The 21,163-nt window shown below is 27.2% G+C and overlaps 1 protein-coding gene across 1 annotated transcript; it reads right to left on the bottom strand.

Moving 5' to 3' along the window:
• Nucleotides 1-63: 63 nt before the first annotated feature.
• LOC105828585 (glycerol-3-phosphate dehydrogenase [NAD(+)], cytoplasmic) lies at nt 64-20,360 on the bottom strand. Its single transcript, XM_012666984.3, has 8 exons — nt 20,131-20,360; nt 15,489-15,666; nt 6,977-7,117; nt 6,741-6,882; nt 5,407-5,519; nt 4,689-4,919; nt 3,569-3,768; nt 64-1,570 (listed from the first exon to the last, which is right to left on the bottom strand). Exons 1-8 carry the CDS (start codon nt 20,163-20,165, stop codon nt 1,513-1,515), a joined length of 1,098 nt encoding a protein of 365 aa, XP_012522438.2. The 5' UTR covers nt 20,166-20,360; the 3' UTR covers nt 64-1,512.
• Between the last annotated feature and the right edge of the window lie 803 nt (nt 20,361-21,163).

The raw sequence follows: 21,163 nt of genomic DNA, 5'->3' as shown, positions 1-21,163 counted from the left end.
AATTTTATAGATTTAACCTTAAATATACATTGTAGTCTTCTAGAGCCCAATTATACACATATATATCTACAAATTTATTTTTATTTCTATTTATAATTAGACCACATAATTAGAACACAAAGGTGGATTTGAAAGATGGTTCTTAAGAACATCAGAGTTGAGAGAAAAGAAAAAAAAGAGAACGTAAACTGTTTACAAATTGCTTAATTCTTTACCAAAATAATTTTCTATTATATAATTACAATTGATGACAAGGAACATATTATATTATATAACAAAACATTACACGATTAATGATTCCTTATAAGAAATGCTAGATTTTTTCATAGATCACCAAAACTATCAATAGAAAAGTTTTTTAAAGAATTTCAAGAATTTATTTTTTTAGGTAAAGATAAAACTGTTATAGTAATACTGGGATTCTAAAAATTATTAGCATTATAATAAGTAGTGTGTTCTTAATTTTCCAGAAAAATAAAATTGACGAAAAAATTGAACTTTTCTGTTTTCCCCCCAAAATACGAAAAAGACTATTAATAATAAAATAATAGCAAACTTTTATTATAACTATTAATAAATTACTTATTAGACTTCTTACAATAGATATTAAAGTAACGGAATTCTTGAAAAAAAATAAAATTACCTAGATGTCATGCAATTTTAATTTTTTAAATTTTTGGTTGAAGTTAAGTCTCTCAGTATTTATTCCTATATATACTTTAAAGACGCGAAAACATTTTTTAATCTGTAAAGCAAAATCGAAAAAAATTCGAATCTGTAATGTCAGTAATTGCTATTTTTAATTTGATTTAAGAAAATGTTACAGTTCAGAGTGCCAAATTTGTCTATATTTTTTATTTCTTTTTAACTACAAATATTTGTACCTTTTTATGTTTTTATATATCTATCTTTATATATTTAGCAAATATTTACAAATTTAGTGGCTAAATGTTCATTAATTTTTTTATGTTACGTAAATCTAAAACAAACAATGTTTGAGTTGGCTGTTATGATTTCTCAGAAATTACCGAAGCTACCGGTTTCAACTCTTACGTATATGTAAAATACTAATATAATAATGACTGTTTATCACTTAGAGTATGTACAAAAGTATCTACAGTTTGTTTATAAAAAATTCTCAAGAATAAACTACTATTTTCTGTGCTCTAAACTAAAAGTTCCTTAAGCGAGAGAAATCTTAAAATCATTCACAATAAAAATGTTATCTTCAAAGAAAAATCCTGGAAAATGCGGTAAAGCAAAAATCAGAAATAAAACATTTTTACTCCAAATTTCTGAATATTTTTCTGGGTTAAGAACACTAGTACATATAACGCAATAAAAAATTGAACTCCAAAGTTTATTTATTATCAAACTAAAGTTTAACTAATGCTTCACTTCGGTTTAACAATAAATAAATTCAATGTATTATTAAGCATCACATTTGTATAATCTAAGATGTTGATTTTCAATGACGACCAGTCTTCCCTCGAAGAATGACGCACGATATCCTCAAAGATGGCACTTGGGCGACTTGAGCATCATCGATGACGGCGAGATGTCCTCGTCCCTAAATACGGAGTGAATGCGAATTAACCCCTTCGGGTCGACACAGTTCCCGTACAGATATTTATCATCAGCCTGAGCTTTTGCATTAGCTGGCTAATGGATGAGGATTGCACACAATGTTAAGAAATAAATCAAACAATCTTCATAAATGATAAAAATATCATCCATGTGTAGGTGTGTGTGGATGTATGCGTGTGGGTGTGTGTGCGTGTGTGTGCGCGCGCGCATATAAAATTTTACATATACACATACACATACAACGTTTAGGTTTTAATCTTTTTTTAATTAAAATTTTTTGCTTTTAATTATAGAAAAAAAACCTTCAAAAATTCTTTACCTAAAGGAAAACAAATAATAGTAGAATCGATTTTCGGAAAAATTAATTTTTCAAAGTCATGAACATTATTATTTTTTAAATAAAATTATATACTTTTTTACGTAATATGTTTCTTTTGATTATTTTGTATATAAAAGTATTCAATTATCGAGTCAATAATTTTTAAGATATTTTAAACTTTATTTTCTGGCATATTTCAATATAAAGTATAAAATATCTTGCAAATTATTAATTTTTCAATAATTCTCTTTTTTAGAATTTAAAAGATATTATAGTTTTGATATTTTTGTATCAGGATTTTTGTCTCTAAATTACTTATGAATACGTTTTTAAAAGAAAATGCAATAGTGGTAAGATATCCTGTATATATATATATCTTTGCACCATCAAAGTTCGATGACAGATAAAAAAAATTTTTAAAAGAGTGACTCTAGATAATTAAATAAGATAAAATTATAAATTATAAAATTGCAATTAAAGCTTCCTTTTTTAATTATAAATGTTTAAATATTTACATATATATGTCTATATATGCGTATGTATTTGTGTATTTAGTGTTTTCTTTATACAATACAGAACCCACTCCTGAAGCTCACCCAAATATTTTAATAACATCATACATATAAAAATTTTATTAAAACAAAGTTAAATAGAATCACGAGTTATATAAATGATCATGCATGTAAGGAGAGATTCTTTAAGATTTCAGGAAAACAAGGGACAGAAGAGCTAAGTCTCACTTTTTAACAACAAATAATTAGTTATATTTTTCTCTTTTTCCCTCGGTTTACATAACGGAATTCGTTCGCTGACAATGCATACAACAATCAACAATTGGGGATCTAAATTCCTCTACTCGCTCAAAACGTTGAATAAAATTCTCTATCGCGATAAAATATATATGTACATATATTCACATTGTAAAATGTAACAATTTATTTATTCATCGCGTTCAACGCGATATCGGATTTTAATAGCTAAATTATTCGAGCTTTTTAAAACCTATAATTTTTAGAGCCCTTGGATCCGTAAAAAATTAATGCATGAATCGTGGAGTCAAGATAAAAAAATGCACTAAGAACAAACAAGAATTTTATTAAATTAAAAATTTAAATCACAAAATTAATGAACCCTCGAGGCTATGGATCCTATAAAATTTTAATTTCTCAAAATTTCATGTTTATATAAGTATCTTAAAAATTTTTACCCCAATTTTACAAGATTTTCCGAGATTTAGTAGTCTTATAAACATGAAATTCTTGAAATAATAGATCCATGAAATCTTGACACCATTAAAACTATGTGCAATGTAAGATTTACAATTCGTAAGACTTTTTGTAATCAGAAAACAATCAAACTTGATCTAGAATTAGCATGGGCTCCGTGTTATCTAGTCTTATCAGTGAATTTTACTTTACAAAGAAATATGAAATGATTTCGTTTGGAATTGTGGAATTGTTGGATAACCTAAAACTAGCAAAAAGATTGCTAAGCAATCTATGCTCTTGAAGTTTCGATCTATAAAGGATTTTGGCCATTTATAAGTCAGATTAATAAAAATTCTCAATGATAAAGGATCCATAGATCTGGGCAGGCTAATTGTTCCTATTTTTACGTTAGTAAACCATCTTCGAAATGCTATGATAACAATGATGAGCTTACATGTGTTCCGGATGGCTGCGTATGCAGTCGATAAAGTCCGTAGGTTTTAGCTCACGAATGCAAATCCGGTGAATTGCCGTGAACAATGGAAACCTATTTTCCATGTTCTTTGATTTTAGCATGTAATTGACCTCTTCGGCAGTGAACGGCCCCTGCAGTTTCTGTCCGTTCAACATTTCCTTCTCCAGCGTCTCGATTGACTACAAAACACACATGTATGTTTTTTGCGTTATTACATAAAAAACAATTTATAAAATAATAAAAAATCATATGTATGAATATGCGATCTCAAGTTATTGGAGTATTTTAATGTAGCACACAAGAAAAATGTTCGATCACCATTCCAGAAACGTTGAATTATATTGCAAATGTTAATCCCACAGGGTTAGGAAAGTTACTTCTTAAAAATAACTCATTACTTATACTCGTTATCAAATTGAAATGTAACTAAGTTATTATTACAAGATACTAATTCTAAAAAGTAACTTAATTGTTATCGTTATTATTATTTAAAAAGTAATACAATTCACTACTTTTTGTTGCCTTTTTAATACTAAAACATGATTAAATCAAAAATTTACCTTTCTAATATTTTTTATGAAATATCAATAAAAATAATATTATTTTGTATCTCAAAAATTCGCAAAACTATACAAAGATTTAAAAAAATTGGAAACGCTCAAAATAAGAATAAAATTTTGATGTCAAAATAAGAATAGCTTGTTATCTAGAAAACTATACAAATTAATATTATTTTTTGAATTTTGTATGCTGAAAAAGTTATTTTTTATTTAATAAAAATTTTTTTTCAATTTTACAAAAATAATTTATTCAATGTTGTTTCAATGTTATAACAATATTAACAATTAAAAAAAAACAATATAGATTCAAATTTTTAATGTTGAAAAAATATTGAACATGCTTCATCTCAATAATAATTCTTTCAATGTTATTGGCTATACACATATAAATATTCTCGAAAACTTCTTTAACGGACACTAGAAATTTTTTAATAATCTAAGACCTATGTAATTAAAAAATTTTGTTAAAAAGAGAATTAACAATTACAAAACCAACCAAGACAGAACATATTTATCCCGATACATCTTGTATTACTAACCTTGCCAGTTTTGATGAAGGCCTCCGATACTTTTCTATTACGTCCACCATAACATGTCGTGATTAGATCGGCCACTCCACAACTCTCAAAGAAGGTCGATAACTTTCCGCCCGGAAAGAACACATCAACAAATTTGATCATTTCCATAAGGCCCAGTCTGATCACTGCAGCCTTCGTATTATCACCTAGACCCAATCCATCGACGAAACCAGCGCCGCAAGCAACTATATTCTATAAAACATTAATATAGACATATTAATATTGTCTAAATCTTAATTAAAATAAAAAAAGTAAAAACAAATATTATATACACATCTATATTATATGCACAGTTTCTACAGAGTAAAGTAAAATTAGAAATGTTGATACATATTTATGTTTTAAATAAATTATATACATATGAAAGTGATGTGAGTAATATTAAAAAAATAATTTAATCTTTAATAACAAATAAAGTAAATAAAATGTATAAAATTCAAATTTGTGTCAATTTTCTTAATTCTTCTTCCATTACAATACATTTCTACTTCTTTTTAAAATAATTTTTAATCTAAGTAGAAAGTCGCCAAATTATTTGTACTGCTTTTAGATGCAATATATAGTGTACAGAACAATATGAAAATTAAAAAATATGTTTAATTATTTTAAAAATAAATGTGACATATCCTTAAATTTAATGTAAATAAAATTAAATTAAAAAATAGAATCATTACATTACCTTCAGCGCTCCGCAACACTCCACAGAATCCACATCTTCGACGACTACCACCCTGAAATACGACGTTTGAATCAAGTTGCGGAGTATCGGCGCCATCACTTTGTCCTTGCAGCCTGCAAATTTCAATCTAAATTACAGATTTTATCTTATTAGCAAATCTCCTTATATAAATCCACGAGTTTAAAAAGTAGGATTTATGCGATTTACACGAAGCTTTCAAAAATTTTATTTGCAGCACAACATAATAGTCTCCACTTTCTGGAAATATCGATTTAAGATTGCATGCCACGTGAGCTCTTGAGAACTGCATTAGACCTTCCATCAAACGCTATGAATCATGTTAATGAGGCGCGACAAAGAATAAAATTGATGCAAGAAATGGCTCGATAAAATACAGGATAACCAGCAAAATGCTTTTTTGCAATTATCGAATCGCTTTTTATATACCATTCATTACGCGATCCATTTTTGTAAATTAAAAGTATGCTATCTGAATTGTGCTGTCAGAACTGTGTTAAATACACGTTTCTTATCACTATGGTATATATAACATAATATTCTCTGTGATATTGCTCGTTTATATAATCGCGATTAAACTAATATATTTTAAACAATTAAAGAGATTTTCTACTTTATCAGATTAATTTTTTAGATTTTTAATAATTTTTTTAAAAATAGATAAATATTTTTCAAAATTACTACTTTTTGTTTATTTATTATGGTTTAAAGATTAATTCTCTATTTTTTAAATAAAAAATATAATATTAGATCCACTTTTGACTTCTGCATAGTTCATTGACGACTGTAATTTCATGTCGTTCAATGAAAGCAACAACTCAAATGACATTTCAATCAGAATACTTGCGGCTATTGTTGGGAAACTAGAATTATCTTAATAATTTTTAATTTTTTTTCAATTTTTTCTTAAGACTCAAAAATTAAAAAAAATAGAATAAAAATTAAATGTTTTTCTTCAAATAAGTATCATTTATTTATTAAACAAAAAAATTCCAACAATAACTGCGAGTGTTCAGATTAAAATTTTGTTCTGCGTCTGAGTTTTCAATTTCAGTTTATTATATAGAAGATCCGAAATCATGGTTACTGGTAAACCGTGTAAAAGTTAAATAGATCTATTGTTAAAAAATTATTAATTGTATTTTTTTGTAATAAATAAGAAATTAATCTTCAAACGATAATAAATAAATAATAAAACATAATTTTAAAAAATCTTTACTTACTTTCCTAAAAAAAGTCCTAAAAGATCAACACAATACAAAGTAGAAAATTTTCTTAAATGAATACGAAAAAGGTATTTTAAATTCTCTCCTCACCAATGGTGGTCTCGCAAAACATCTCGTCGGCCACCTCAGAAGCCAAGTTAGCGCCCATCAGAACTGAGATTGGAATTTGCAGTTGTTTAGAAATAATGTGAGATATAAGTTCGATGCCGCCACCCTCTTTCTTGTCGAAGCCCTACAAAAAATATTCCGAATATGTAAGATTGTCGATTAACGAGTAAAGAAACTACACGTGATATATTCTCGAAAATTATACATTAATATTGTACCTTAATTAACGACAGCCCGACGGCAGTGGGTTTGATCTTTCCCTGCAAGCTGTTGCATATCCTGTGGATGAACTGATGCGGGACCACAAATATGAGTATGTCCGCGTCCTTCGCAGCCTCTATCACGTCTGGGATTGCAACCTGAAATGAATCAACGCTGAAATGACAAAATTTTAACGGAAGAATGAAAATAAATAAAAGAAAGGATTGCTTTGACTCCATATAGATTCACTTTAATGTTGTTGTGACACTTTAAAAAAGATATAGAAAAAATAATTATATACATGATGTCCCGTAACGATTGTAGCAATGCTTAAAGATGGATCATTTTGAAACAAAATTCTAATGTTGAAACTATCAAAATGTGTCGAAGCTACAATAATTTTTAAATAAGGATTTAAAATTGGCTTAAATCAAAGAGTTTAAAATGCACGCACTTAAATAAAGCACATTTCACAATAATAAAGATGCTCCTAGACATAATTCTTATTTTTCATATTTTTTAATCTTGCATCGTACCTTTACTGCGAGTGCCTAAGCGTGCAAGTTTTATTATATATAGTTTAATTTGTTAAACTTAAATCCTTCTTAAATAAAAATTATTGTAGCCTCAACATTTTGATATAAGGATTATTTTCTTTTCAAATACCCAGGCATCTACCTTTAAACATTGTTCATCTTTACAATCTTTATGGTACATTCTGTATAATTTGATTTAGACATATAAAGAGACTGTCAGATTATGTAATTAGTCGAAAAAGTTCTTAAATAGATACTTCCAGAAAAGAAAAAAAAAAGAATAAAGGAATAAAAAGAACTATGACAAATCGACTTGGCAGAGATAAATAGACCAAAAAGCATCGTATAAACGCTTTAAATCAGATTACATAATACAAATTGTATCAGATCACTTATATCATTTGTTTTTCTCAATAACGAATAGTAGAAAATTAATAAAAAATTTTTCCTTAATTATCGAAGTCTATTCAAACTATGGAAAAAAATTTGTAAACCGAATTTTTGATACTTTAAACAAATGTATACATATATGTATAAACTCGTATTTATCATTTTCATTAACATACTATTGTTAATCAAAATAATCAGTGCGTCGTCAAGCATTCTTACGAGTAATATAAGTGGTCTGTATTTTATATATACGTGCGCGCGCGCGGTCAATTTTTATTGTAACTTTTTAGTTTGTAATCTTCTAAATATAATTAAATATCATTTCTGGTTTTAAACGTATTAAAAAATAAAGTTAAAATACTCTTCAAAAATAATATCAAATGGCAAGGTTTTAAATTACAAAGAAGTGTATACGATCAGCAATATATTCCAAAAAATTCAGTCACTTTTTTAGTAATATTTCAGAAAGCTTGTTGAAAATTTTTTCAGTAATCTTTCAGCAATTTTTCCATAAGGTTTTATATACAAAAATCAAGGATATTTTGCAGAGCTGTTTTTTCAGAAATATTGCAGAGATATTTCGAAAAACCTTTATAAAATGTTTAACTTTTTATTTCACTTTCGGTTTTATTTTGAAATTTTTTTGAGATACCTCCAGAAAGTGTCAGTGCGGTATAAAAATTTTTCGGCGCTATTTTAGATATTGAAATGTACAATGATATGCGATAAGCATGAAAAGTTTGCAAGTTAGATATTTAATTATACAGTCACGTCCGATATTTTTAACGGCGCAGTTAAAAGCACGCACAAACAGTATGTAAAAATTTCATTTACGATTATAAAACAAATTTTATTAGTTTAAATTTATGCAGTTAAAACCAACAGTGTCTCATAAAATCCAAATACATACTAAAATTTTTAAAAATTGTTTTTAATAATACAAGTCACTTTATGCTGAGATTGTATAGCCGATATCTTTAAAACTGTTAAAACTGTAAAATTAAATGTAATTGTAATCGGCAAAAGATTGTTTTGAAATAAATTGTTTTGAAATTGTTTTGTATTTTCGAATGTTAAATATCTTGTTTTTAGATATCATATCGTAAAAATCTAGAAATTGTACAGTTTTAAGACTTTAGATATCTAAAGTTGATTTTCGCTCAGTAATTCTCGACTTGAGAACGTTGTTTTTTATTTTTGAACTTTGAACTTCTTGACGTATCTCTTTCGTTTCCTTTGAAGTATAAGATATGAAAACCAAGCACATATAGTTAATGACAAACCAGTTTAAAGAAGTTAATCTTTGTAGCTTGTTTTTTCGTTTAATGTGTCCAAAGAATTTTTAAAGAAAGCAACATCAGTGATATAACGAAATGTAACGATATAACGTGGTAAGATATGCTAAATATTTTAAGATAAAAAAAAGTTAGTAACATAACTTTGTTTTGATTGACCAAAGTCAACAGCTATTTATTCTTATCCTATTATCGTTATTCTCTTTTTGTTTGAACGCACGCATTTTTCCTATAAGTTTAACTTATAGGAATTAATAAGTTAAATAAAAGTTTAGTGTTTCAATAATAATATAAAAAAAAAAATAAAATTACTATTTATATTTATTATAGTAAAGCTTCACTTCAACATTTTTTTAAATATCTCTAAATTTACATCAATTTCTCGTCTAGAAAAAACAATGTCAAATATTAGTGTAAATTTTGAACTACACATTTTATTTAATAATAATTATATATAATTTTATATAATAAATTTATATATTTTTTAAATTTCTTTGAAGAATTTGATAAGTTTAAATTTCAGCAAAACATATTTTATTTAATTAATTATTTATTAATTTATTAAATATAGACTTATTAAATTTCAATGTTATAATGATCTAAAGAACACGATATAATTATTTTGATAATAATAGTATAAAAAATAGTGCAAAGAATTATATTTTTTAAAGATATTATATTTCCTATTCAATATTTCTCTTTTAATTCATGAAAATTATAACATTATAAATTATTGAATAATTCAAATGTATTTTTCTTGATAAAATTATACAAAATACTTCATGTAAGCAAGTTGTATATGTTTAATGCATGCTATATAATCTCATTTCAATTTTTAACTTTGCAAAAATATTCGGCAAAAATATTCTCAAAGAATTTTTTTCTGCATATTGCAATCAAACAACAAACAGCTTCGGATTAGTATTAAAATAATGGAATGGAAAAAGTAACGTTAGATCCTTTAGATGCTTTTTAGTCAAATCAGATGAAAATTCACTTTAGATCTCTTTGTCACTCTTCTTTCAACACGCGTTCTCGTGTAGTTAAATGCGTCTATAAAGTCATATCGTCAGAGAATGAATATTTTATGAAGACATGATATTCTTAGCCAACTTTGTACACGTGTAGTGATTCTTACAGAGCAGCCAGCAAACGAAGGATATTCTTAAGGGAGACGTAGCTAAGACCCAGTGAGAAATAGTACATCGAATCGACATCGATTCGACGTCGAAATCATCGAATCGACATCGATTCGACGTCGAAATCATCATTTCGATGTCGATTCGACGTCAAATTGATGTCGAATTCATTATCGTTTCTCACTGGGGAGCATCTTATAAAATTCCACAATAATTCACATTACATCAATTTAATCACATTAATTTAAAAACCTACAAATAATGGTTTTACAAAAGAAGAAAAAATAAGTAAATATTTCAGTGGAAAAATTCCATAATATTTTAATGACATTTTGTTGATAAATTTTATGTTTATTTTGGAGTAAATTTTAAACAGTAATTTTATCAAAATTTCAACAACAATTTATTTCAATAAAATGCCATTAATTTTTTATTACTATCTGCAATTTTTCATAATAGTTTTATAAAAATTCTTTATATTTAATTTTAGTAAAATTTTTTTACTTTTTCATTAAACAATATTCATAATTTTTTGTTTAAAATTTCATAACATTTTCATTGAAATCTCAGTAAAATACCAAATGTTCTTCATTAAATCGAAAAAATAATCTTTTCAGGAAAATATGATTAAAATTTCATTACATATTAAAATTTATTGAAATTTTATCAAATTTCGTAGAATGTCAAGTTCACCAAAATCACATCAAAGTTTCATTAAAATTTTTTTACTAGAATAGAAATACGCTATAAGAAACAAACTATATAATTCTCTGGATAAAGGAGAGAAAGGCTATTGGAGGCTATAAGTTGTAACAACGGAATATGGGATACGTAGGCGTACAATAAATCAATACGGCTACCTTGATTGCGGTCAGAGTACGGCGATTAAAGTTCAAGATCGGCAAACGTAATTTATTAGCATCCGCAATATGATAATGATTACTGGACTCGGACCGACCACTTATCCCTTCTCATTCGAGAAGTCTAAAATGGAAAGATATATTAATACGTCCTCAGAGAACAAAGATTCCTAGTAACTTTAAATTTACGGAAAAAAATCATTCTGAAATCCAAAATTCCAAATATTCCGAGAAAAAATTAAAGTGCTAAAATTTACTTGAAGACGCACAATTTAAAAAATCTGAAGATTATCAAAATTAGTAAAATTAAAAAAAATTTTTTTAATAATTTATTTCTACATAGAAAAAATATTGTTAAAAACATGCTATAAACAGAGAATAGTGAATTTTGTGATAACAAGTTTGTTTATTAAAATACTTATTTTTATTATTTCTAAAAATATATTATTTATAGCCTCGTCTTAATCATGTTCCCACAAACTCAAAGTAAATTCTTTAATGTTTGTAATTTCTTTGTTAATACAAAAAGATTTTTATCTGTCATATCAAGATATGAAGGTAATACGAAATGCTTCAAGAGTAGGATATATGGGTTATATTAATTTATAACATAAATATAACATTATAATTTTTTATATAAAAATGCAATGGTTCTTGTTTTATATAAACTGTTATTTTAGATTATTCAAGTATAAAAAGATACATTTTTTGTTCTTGTTATGAGTAATAGTATTTATTTTAGATAATAATATTTGTTTATATAATAATTTAACAATTTAATAATAGTTTAAGATTCACTTTTAGGTTTTTATTGTTGATGTGTAATAATGTTGTTTTAATTTTTTTCTGTACCATTGCATAGATAGTAAAGATATAAACTATACATATTTAACTTTACATATTTAAATATTTAGAGTATTTTACATAAATAAATAAATTGCAATTTATCTATTGTAACGTTATTTATTATTGTTTCTAAAGTTTGTCCCATATTTTATATTATATTCCGTTTTAAACTCATTTTACTCTTCATTTTCACACTTTTCATTTTTTTTGTTAATTTTAGTTAAACTTAGATTTTTTACTTTCATTAATTTAATGTTATAGCTAACACGATTCTTAAAAGTTCTGCATAAATTGAAAGTCTTAATGTACAATTACATCGGAGTAATGTTAATTTGAAATATCTTCATATATACTTCATATATGCATATACATACAATAATTCTCAGATCGATAAATGTTTCAAATATATTAATGAATTAGGAGGCCCTATACAGTCTGCATCGGATCTTGGTAATGAATATAAGTTTGCTATTAATCACGCAGAGAATTGTTTACAAGCAGCAATGCCTAGCGACGCGCATCTCGCTGGGTGGTCCTATCTCGCCGCGTGTTGCCACATGCTTGCCGATATTCGGCGATAGGCCAGACGAAATGGCTATTTTTCCTTAATGAATAACTCAATAACTATTGCTCGAATTGCAAAATGGTAAAGGACTTTTTTACTCAGTTTGATCCGTTCTATCTGTATGCAAGTGCTGTGTCAAAAAATTTCGGCATCCTGTATACATAAACATACATAAAAAAGAAATACGAGTAGAAAAATTTCAGAAAAAAAATCTAAAAGAAGAAATATATAAATAAATAGATTTAAATTTAAGTATCCAGTCGGAAATTTATCAAAACAAATTAAACAATCGTCAAACTGCAAATTTTATCAAGAAAATGCCAGCGGAAATATAACAGAATATGCCATGCAATGGAACATTATTGATAGATTTTAATCACAAAAACTACCAAATCTACAGCTTCTTCGTAATCGTTTGAATGATGTATTCCGTTTATATTGCGGAATTACGGATTCTGTTCGATTTCTGTTGACTAATCTATGGTGCCGTCATATTATCTAGTCTATTAAAAGAGTAACGGAACTTTCCAAATAGCGTGTCAACATAACGCATATTATTTTGCAAGTGGCATTGCTTAGCATTAATATGCCGTTTTGAGCATTGTTCTAGGTTGCATTATTTAGTTTCTGTGTTGCTAATGTACAGTTGTTTAAGTAAAGCTTGGCACTAGTAATCTTGTTGATTCTTTATCGATTAAAAACGGTGATTTTTCTTCCAGGATAGATTTCATCTTTGAAAATAAAATAAAGTTCGCAAAAATAAAATCAGGGGAATAAGAATTTGCTTTCCGTGCTTCGTCAAAAAGTTAAGATAAGAAGTCTTGTTTGCCTACGCATTACAGAGGTCTTATTTCTCATTGTCTCAAACGCTACACTGTCAAATAAGAATCTGTACTGACCAACAAAAAAAAGTAAAATAAAATAAAATACAATAAAATAAAAAAATTAAGGAATCCAGAAAATCGAAACAAGCCACAAACATAACTTTATTTAAACAGACATTTAGAGTGATGTTCCAAACAGCATATTGGAGCTAAGATCATATTAATGCTCCCACTAAGCAAATTATCACCATTAGCATATATACATAAGTCATATTGTTGCGCTATTTTAAAAGTTGCTTTTTGAAGACAGACTATGGCATTTCAGTATACACTGCCAGTAATAAAAATTTGTAGTATACATAACGTAAACTACAAATTTTCAATACTGGCAGGTAGTAAAGTTTCAACACTGATAGTAAATTTCCAATACTGGCAGAAACGCAACCCATGTATAACGAGCTTTGCTAGCAGAATGAGTATTTAGTGTTATAATCAGCTGATATAACGCTGACATCGGACATGTTTTATTTGTCACACGACTAATCTTTCCAAGATGTCGATTCGTACAAGACAGAAAATTTTTGAAGACTCTTTGTTTCCCATAATTTATTAGTACACCCGAAAAACTCGATGTATAATAAATAAATTATTAGCCTGAGAATGTGAAGAAAAAAACCGTGATAAACTCTTAGATATTTATGACATTGACATATGCCACGTGAATTGTCTTGATAGTCACTAGCAATCAGGAATGAAAAAAAAAAACCATGATAAATTCCGGTTTTTATCGTTTCGGTACGTTATCGACTTTATTTCATCCAATGGATAAACTAAATAAAAGTAATTAATATATAAATATGTTGATAACTTTATGTAATAAAATATTTTTGCTTTAATTGGTAAATGATACTAATCATTTAATTTAAAATAATATCTGAAATAGGTTTTTCAGACAAAAACTTTACAAATATCAATAAATGCTATTAAACTTTATATTAATTTTTAATTTAATAAAAAAAACATAATAATAATAAAAAAACAAAAAATTTTATTACAAATATAAATCTGGTTCTTAGTATAAATGTTTACTATTCAATATCACGAAGATAATTTATTTACAGGCAATATACATATGTGTGTGTGTTGTAGCAAAAATAATAAAATTTGAGAATTCCATTTTCAATAAATACAATATTTTTAAATTAATTTTATTAAGTTCATTATATGTATTAATTGCCTGTACAAAATTATATTTGTTTCTCTACAAACATTAATAATTTTGTTGTCTATCTTTTTCATGCCCATCATTTAAAATTGTTAATTTAACAAATAGATATTTCTAAATAATTTAATTAACTATTTTATCTTGTTAAATTGGCCAGTGATAAATTACTTATTTTGAGTATTTAATAGTCATTAAAATAATACAATTAATAAGTGTTCAGTATTAAGTTTTTGTAAGAGATCTAGTGTTTAACTTTAATTGCGGTTTAATTTATTCTGTATTATTCTGTCTTTTTCTAATTTTTAAAACTAAATAAAGATAAAAAGTGAATTAAATTAAGATCGAAATTCATCTACATTGATAAAAATAGATATTATTTAATCATTATACAATATTTTATCCTAGATTGTGCCGTTTTATTTCAAGATTACATACTTTTTTACGTAATATTTCCAAAAATTTTTCAAGTAGACAATACAAGCGATATATATTGTTATCAATTGAATAACAAAATACCGAAAAAATTATTAACGTCATAAAATTATTAATATATCCGCGTTTACGTAATATTGCTAAAATGAAAATATATAATATTAAAAATTAAAAAATGGAATATATCTAATTTTCACTATTTTTAATAAAATCTGAATTTTGCGTAAATTATTATTTATATAGATAATATGTCATATAACATAGTTCACATAGTTTACACATTAGATTATTTGTATTTTATGTATAAACGCGCAATCTTATTTCTATCATTATGTGTGCTTATGATAGTAAGAAGTTTATTGAGACATATACGAAACGGACAAGCAATATGTTAATCGGTCAAAAATGTCGTCTTACCACGTTCTCAGGAATCTTATGCCCTGGAAGATACTTGATGTTCTCGTGCGTCTGGTTAATAATCTCCGTTAGTTTCTTCCCATCGATAATTTCCTCGTAAACGTACATGGTAACACGGTCGGCGAAGCTGTTCTGTTTCTTCGCGTTCGTGCCGACTATCTTGGCGATGGCCGAGCCCCTGTAAGTTCACAATTATGATTAGCAGCCTGTAGTGCGATTCTGTAACTCGTTAAGAGGTGTCGGTATCGTTATACGGTGTCGTTGCGCATGCTTTTTGCCATATAAAATATCTGCGCAACGACACGCGATAGTTGTCGGTAGGCGGTACAGAATTGAGCCCCCTGATTAACTTTCCGCGAATTCTAATAGAATAATTATGCGCGAGACAAGCGAAATCAAGGCTTTTTAGCACATCAGTCAAGTTTCGACTTGCGCCTTTATTTTGCTTGTTTAATTAACTAGAACTAGCAACGATTATTTTCTACTATTCAAATAAATAAACTGTGTAAATACTATATTATAAATACATTATATATTCCCAGATTACAAATGTTAGCAATATATTAACAGTATGCTAGCAAATTCAGTCATAACTGTAAAACAGGTTCTTATATACGTATTTTCTCTAAGTTTGTTTTTGTCACAATTTACTAGTTATAACAAAATGTAGCAACAGAAATAGAGCATATTTTGTTATCATAATATCATCTACTTGTTTTCTGATATATTTCTAATGATATTAGAGAAATAATAAATATTGTGCTCGACTGTTGCTAGATTTCTGCTAATATAGGCTGCGTTCTAAAATTCATTGCTAGATCTATAGTATACTGAAGATCTATAGTATATGTAACATAAACTATAGATTTTTAGTAATGGGAAGTGAATTTCGGAACACAACCATGATATGCAACACACATGATTTGCAATATATACTCTTGTTCAGGTTTAGTTATCCAGATTATCTAAATATTAAATTAAACATTCTGTTGAAATATATATATATATATATAATATTGTTTATGTATATATATATAATATATATTATTGTATTTAAATATATTATTGTATTTAATATACATTTTATTTCTAAGGCATTCTCTTATTTCTCAGAGACTGAACACTGCACTATATTAGATGATAAAAACATGATCTACTTAGATAATTAAAAATATATAATCCATAGTTCATACATTAATGGCTTTTTTCTATACAAAATCTGTTAAAAACAAACTCTTCTAAAGCAAGAATAAAATTTTATATGATTTTGTTCTATAATTCTTTTTAATTAGAGGTTCTTTTAATAAATTCGTTGAATAGAGTCAAAACGAGAGAGAGAGAGAGAGAGAGAGAGAGAGAGAGAGAGAGAGAGAGAGAGAGAGAGAGAGAGAAAGAGAGGGAATTGCATGCACACAAAATTTTTCAAAATATCTATATTCATAAATCGAATAATATTTAGGATTGACGTTTTTTTCGTCAAAGTTAGACAATAATATTTTTTGCTATTCTTTGTTCGATATGCAATGTAAATAAAAAGTTATGTTCGTAAAAGGTATAAAAATTCATAAGACTTATATTTAAAATAGAAGAACGTTCTACTGAGAAAATTGTGCATTCTTTATGAGAGTGACAACAAGGTTTATTTTACTGACGACGAGAAGGTTAAAAAAATGTCGAAGAATTAATCGATGCTTTAGAAAATAGTGAAAATGACGAATAAGAACCAGCAACGTCAAAACGGTCAGAACGTTGTTCTTATGTACAAACGGCTAAAATAATTTTAAATGTAGGCCCGTAAATGCTTCAGAGTCGAGATAGAAAAGATATTAAAAAGAAAACGTTTATTGTTATGTGTCAGAAATGCAATAAAAAAAGCTTTATATTGCTTTGCTTTATAAAGCTTTACTTCATGTCAAAAAGCAATTTACAAGCACGTATCTACCTTTTTAAAGAATGTGCAGCATCGTACATGTAACAATGCATAATAAATATATTTCTTTTTTCAAGCTATGTATATTTATCTAAAATAATCCATAAAACCGATTGTTCCGGATTTTGAGGAAAGTTTCAATCTTTTACCTTTTATATACAACAATTCTGAAAAGATTTCGTAAAACATATAATATAATATAAAATGTTGCAACTAATATATTTCTAAAACCTATTAGAAAATTTAAAAATACGTCGAGAAACAAGATAAAAAGTCAAGACATTAAAATGTATGAGATTAAAATGGGGTTCTAAAATAATAATTAAAAATAACTTTTCGATCAATCACGGTTTATTTTTGTCATTTTAATGTTATAATTTGTTCTATTTAAATCTATTTGGTTTATGTAATTCGTAATAATATCACGGCAAATTAATACAATTATATATGTTTTTAATAATTGGACTATACACAGAACGGCAATAACTAATTGATTAAGTACAGTTGTGCATTAATTGATTAGGTACATTAAATATCAAATAGTATTTGATTTAACTTTAAATTCTTTCTTAATGTAGAAAAATTTATTTTAGATTTTCCAAAAAAGAAAATTGATGTTATCTAAATAAAGTATAATACATACTAAATATGTACTAAAAAGTTTTATTTTATGTAATGAAAAACAAGTACAACAATGTTACGCAAATAAAATAATATCTTATATATATGACTTTTTTATTGAACATATTTCAAATTTTATACTTATTATAGTAATCACATTGCAAATATTAAATAAAAATGTTCAATAAAAAGTATATTTTGTGTATAATTTTTATTAGTAACTTTTTAGTTTTTATAATCTTCTAGATATAATTTTGAGTATAATGTTATTTCTAACTTTAAATATATTAAGAAAATAAAATTAAAATATTTCAGAAACCATAACAAAAATTTTCTCATTTTGAGAGGATAACTGTCAGCAATATTTAAACAAAATGCAGTTTTTTTCAATAACTTTTAAACAATTAGAAAACTATAAAGTTTTAAGTACAAGAGTCGTAAACATTTTGTTACTTTAAAGCTGTCTTAGAAATGTTGCAAATATTTTGCACATATTTTGTAATTTTTATAAAACGTTTTACTTTTCTCCTGAAATATTTTTGAGATATCTCTGAAAAATTTCAGTGCTGTACGGAAAATACTTTTTTCCAAAAAATAGTTCTTCTCCATTTTTTAATAATTTTTTCCTATTTTATATAAACTAAACTTACTGATTCTTAGGTTATCAAATAATTGTATTTTTTGAAGCAGATATCATTATATCATTTTAGCTTGTAAGTACTTGGATTATTTAAAACTACGATTACTATTCTTTTACACGCATGTATAAAGAAGTTGTAAATTTTTTACTACAAATAAATTTTGCAGATTTTGCCTTAAATTTGGACATACAAAGAAAGTGAAAACATTTCAAGTTATATAATTGTTATCCTTTTGCTTATCTTCTTATATTCAAGATATATATAAAATATTTAAAAATATAATTAATTCATGTACATACATGTTTATAAAAAATGTATAATTATTCTTAAATTATAATGCTGAGAAATATTGCAATATGAAATTTTACACACACACATTCAGCATCGTAACACTTTAAATAAAAAAAAATCAGTTTTTAAAATTGTAAAATATTGATAATGCCTCAAACTTAGATTTGTCTAATTTTTGGTAAATATTATTTAGAAGTTTTAATCCAAAGACTATTGTGTGTTATAACAAATTATCTTATTGCTATAGCGTAATTATTACGAACTTTTTATCAATTTATGATACCATAATTGTACATTTGTACCAAGTGTCTATCAAAGCATTAATTCATAAAATGTGATATTAAAAAATTTTTAATTAATAATTAATTTTTTAATTAATATGAAATAAAAAAATAAATTAGGCAAAGACAATCAGTTTTAAGTTTTGCAGTTAATAATTCATCAATCTACAGTTTTATATTAATCAGAGTTGGTAAAAGCTCAGTCCTATACACTAATAAGAAAACCTCGCGAACCTGAAAATTCTGATGTTAATGAAACTTGGCATAAATGTAGGAGTAAATACATAAATTTGGAAATTTTTCGTTGGTGCTCAAAAATGGTTTAAAGGGTTGAAACCACCCTTCTTCTATGATCCAAAGGTATATATAGTTTATATAGATGAAATATTTTATACATGGTTTACATAGTTTACACTGTTCAAGCGTAATGTGTAAATTATTTTGCGCGTAAATGCTGCACAACTCCGAATAATTATTAATTCTTCGAACATGAGCAAAAAACGCGAGTACTCCACGCAACGACCACCGCGCTTCAACCACGCTCCGGTTTTCCCGCTCAGCACGTGATTATACGCTCCAGAACGGACGTCGGGTAAGTCGGGTTGCGATGCGGAGCGCACAATTAAACGCGTGGACGCTCTTCCCGGAGGCGCCTCTCGGCGATGATTCGGTCATCGGGGTATGCGCGTGAGTAAACAAGCATAATATACGCCAACGTATGTTCGTGTGTCTGCGCGCAAAGGGCACGTGCGAATCGTCATTGATCGTCGCGCTCCTCGTCGAGTGTCGACGTTTCTCCTGCCGACGACCCCTCGCTGCGAGCATGCGGCGTAGCGGCGCCTGGTGAACCGTTCCGCTTTCTCCCTTCTAAGACTCACCAGTTTCCGGAGCCAATGATGCATACGGATGCCATGGTATTCCTAAGGACACGCTTCGACGCGGGCGAAAAGACGAAGTGAGAAGGACCGACCGTTGTGACGCAATCACTACCGTTTCGTCCGGACGCTGATGAGCGACTGCTAGTAGTAGTGCTAGAGCTGGAGCGGCCGCCAGCGCTACCGCGAAGGGGTCTGGACTGTCTGGAGACGGCGAGGGGGTTTTGGCCGAGGCCGAACGACGCGTGCGTCATACCACGCACCAATCGAAGCTTGGATTGATAAGAATGTATCATCATCGGGCCGGGTGAGAGCAGGGCCGCAGCAGAGTCCGAGGCTGGAAAAAGTGCAAAGCTATGTGGGAGCGATAATTTGAAACTCGAATCATTGTTAACGATAGAGAGGCTGAGATCGCTATTCAAGTTTTATTACAATTCAATTTTATGTTGACATTATTTCTACAATGCAGGAGTGTTGAGTAAGTTTTTTTTTTTTACTAAGTTAAAATTAATTTAGTTTTATGTTAAAAATGATACATGAACAAAAAATTAACTTAAACTAACTTAAAAGTTACATTAAAATTTCATTAATTTAAATTAATTTTGAAAAGCATTGTTTATATTAAATTAGAATCATAATTTATTAAAATTATCAAAACAATTATAATATAAGTCGTTAAATACATTTAATATTTTATTTGTAAATTTTATGTAATGGTATTGTATTACAGTTGTTGTAAGTTTATGAAATAACAAAACAATATTGCGTTTTATTTGAAAATGTTTCTTTTTCTCTTATAACTTTCTTTTGCATAAATTTTTGACTTAGGAAAAAAATTTAAGTTAAAGCTTGTGTTTAAAAAACTAGTGAAAAATTAAATTATTTAAAATTAACAAAGTTAAAAGTTATTAACTTTTTATCTAATTATTACTTCTGCTGTAATGTTAGCACACATATAAGGTTAGAAAGTAATACAAAAATACAAATAGCACAAGTTACTATTTTTTTTATAATAATGATTTGGTATATATAATAA

The sequence above is a fragment of the Monomorium pharaonis genome, chromosome 5 (assembly GCF_013373865.1).
Source record: "Monomorium pharaonis isolate MP-MQ-018 chromosome 5, ASM1337386v2, whole genome shotgun sequence".
NCBI lineage: Eukaryota > Metazoa > Arthropoda > Insecta > Hymenoptera > Formicidae > Monomorium > Monomorium pharaonis.
This window is presented reverse-complemented; position numbering and strand designations above follow the sequence as displayed.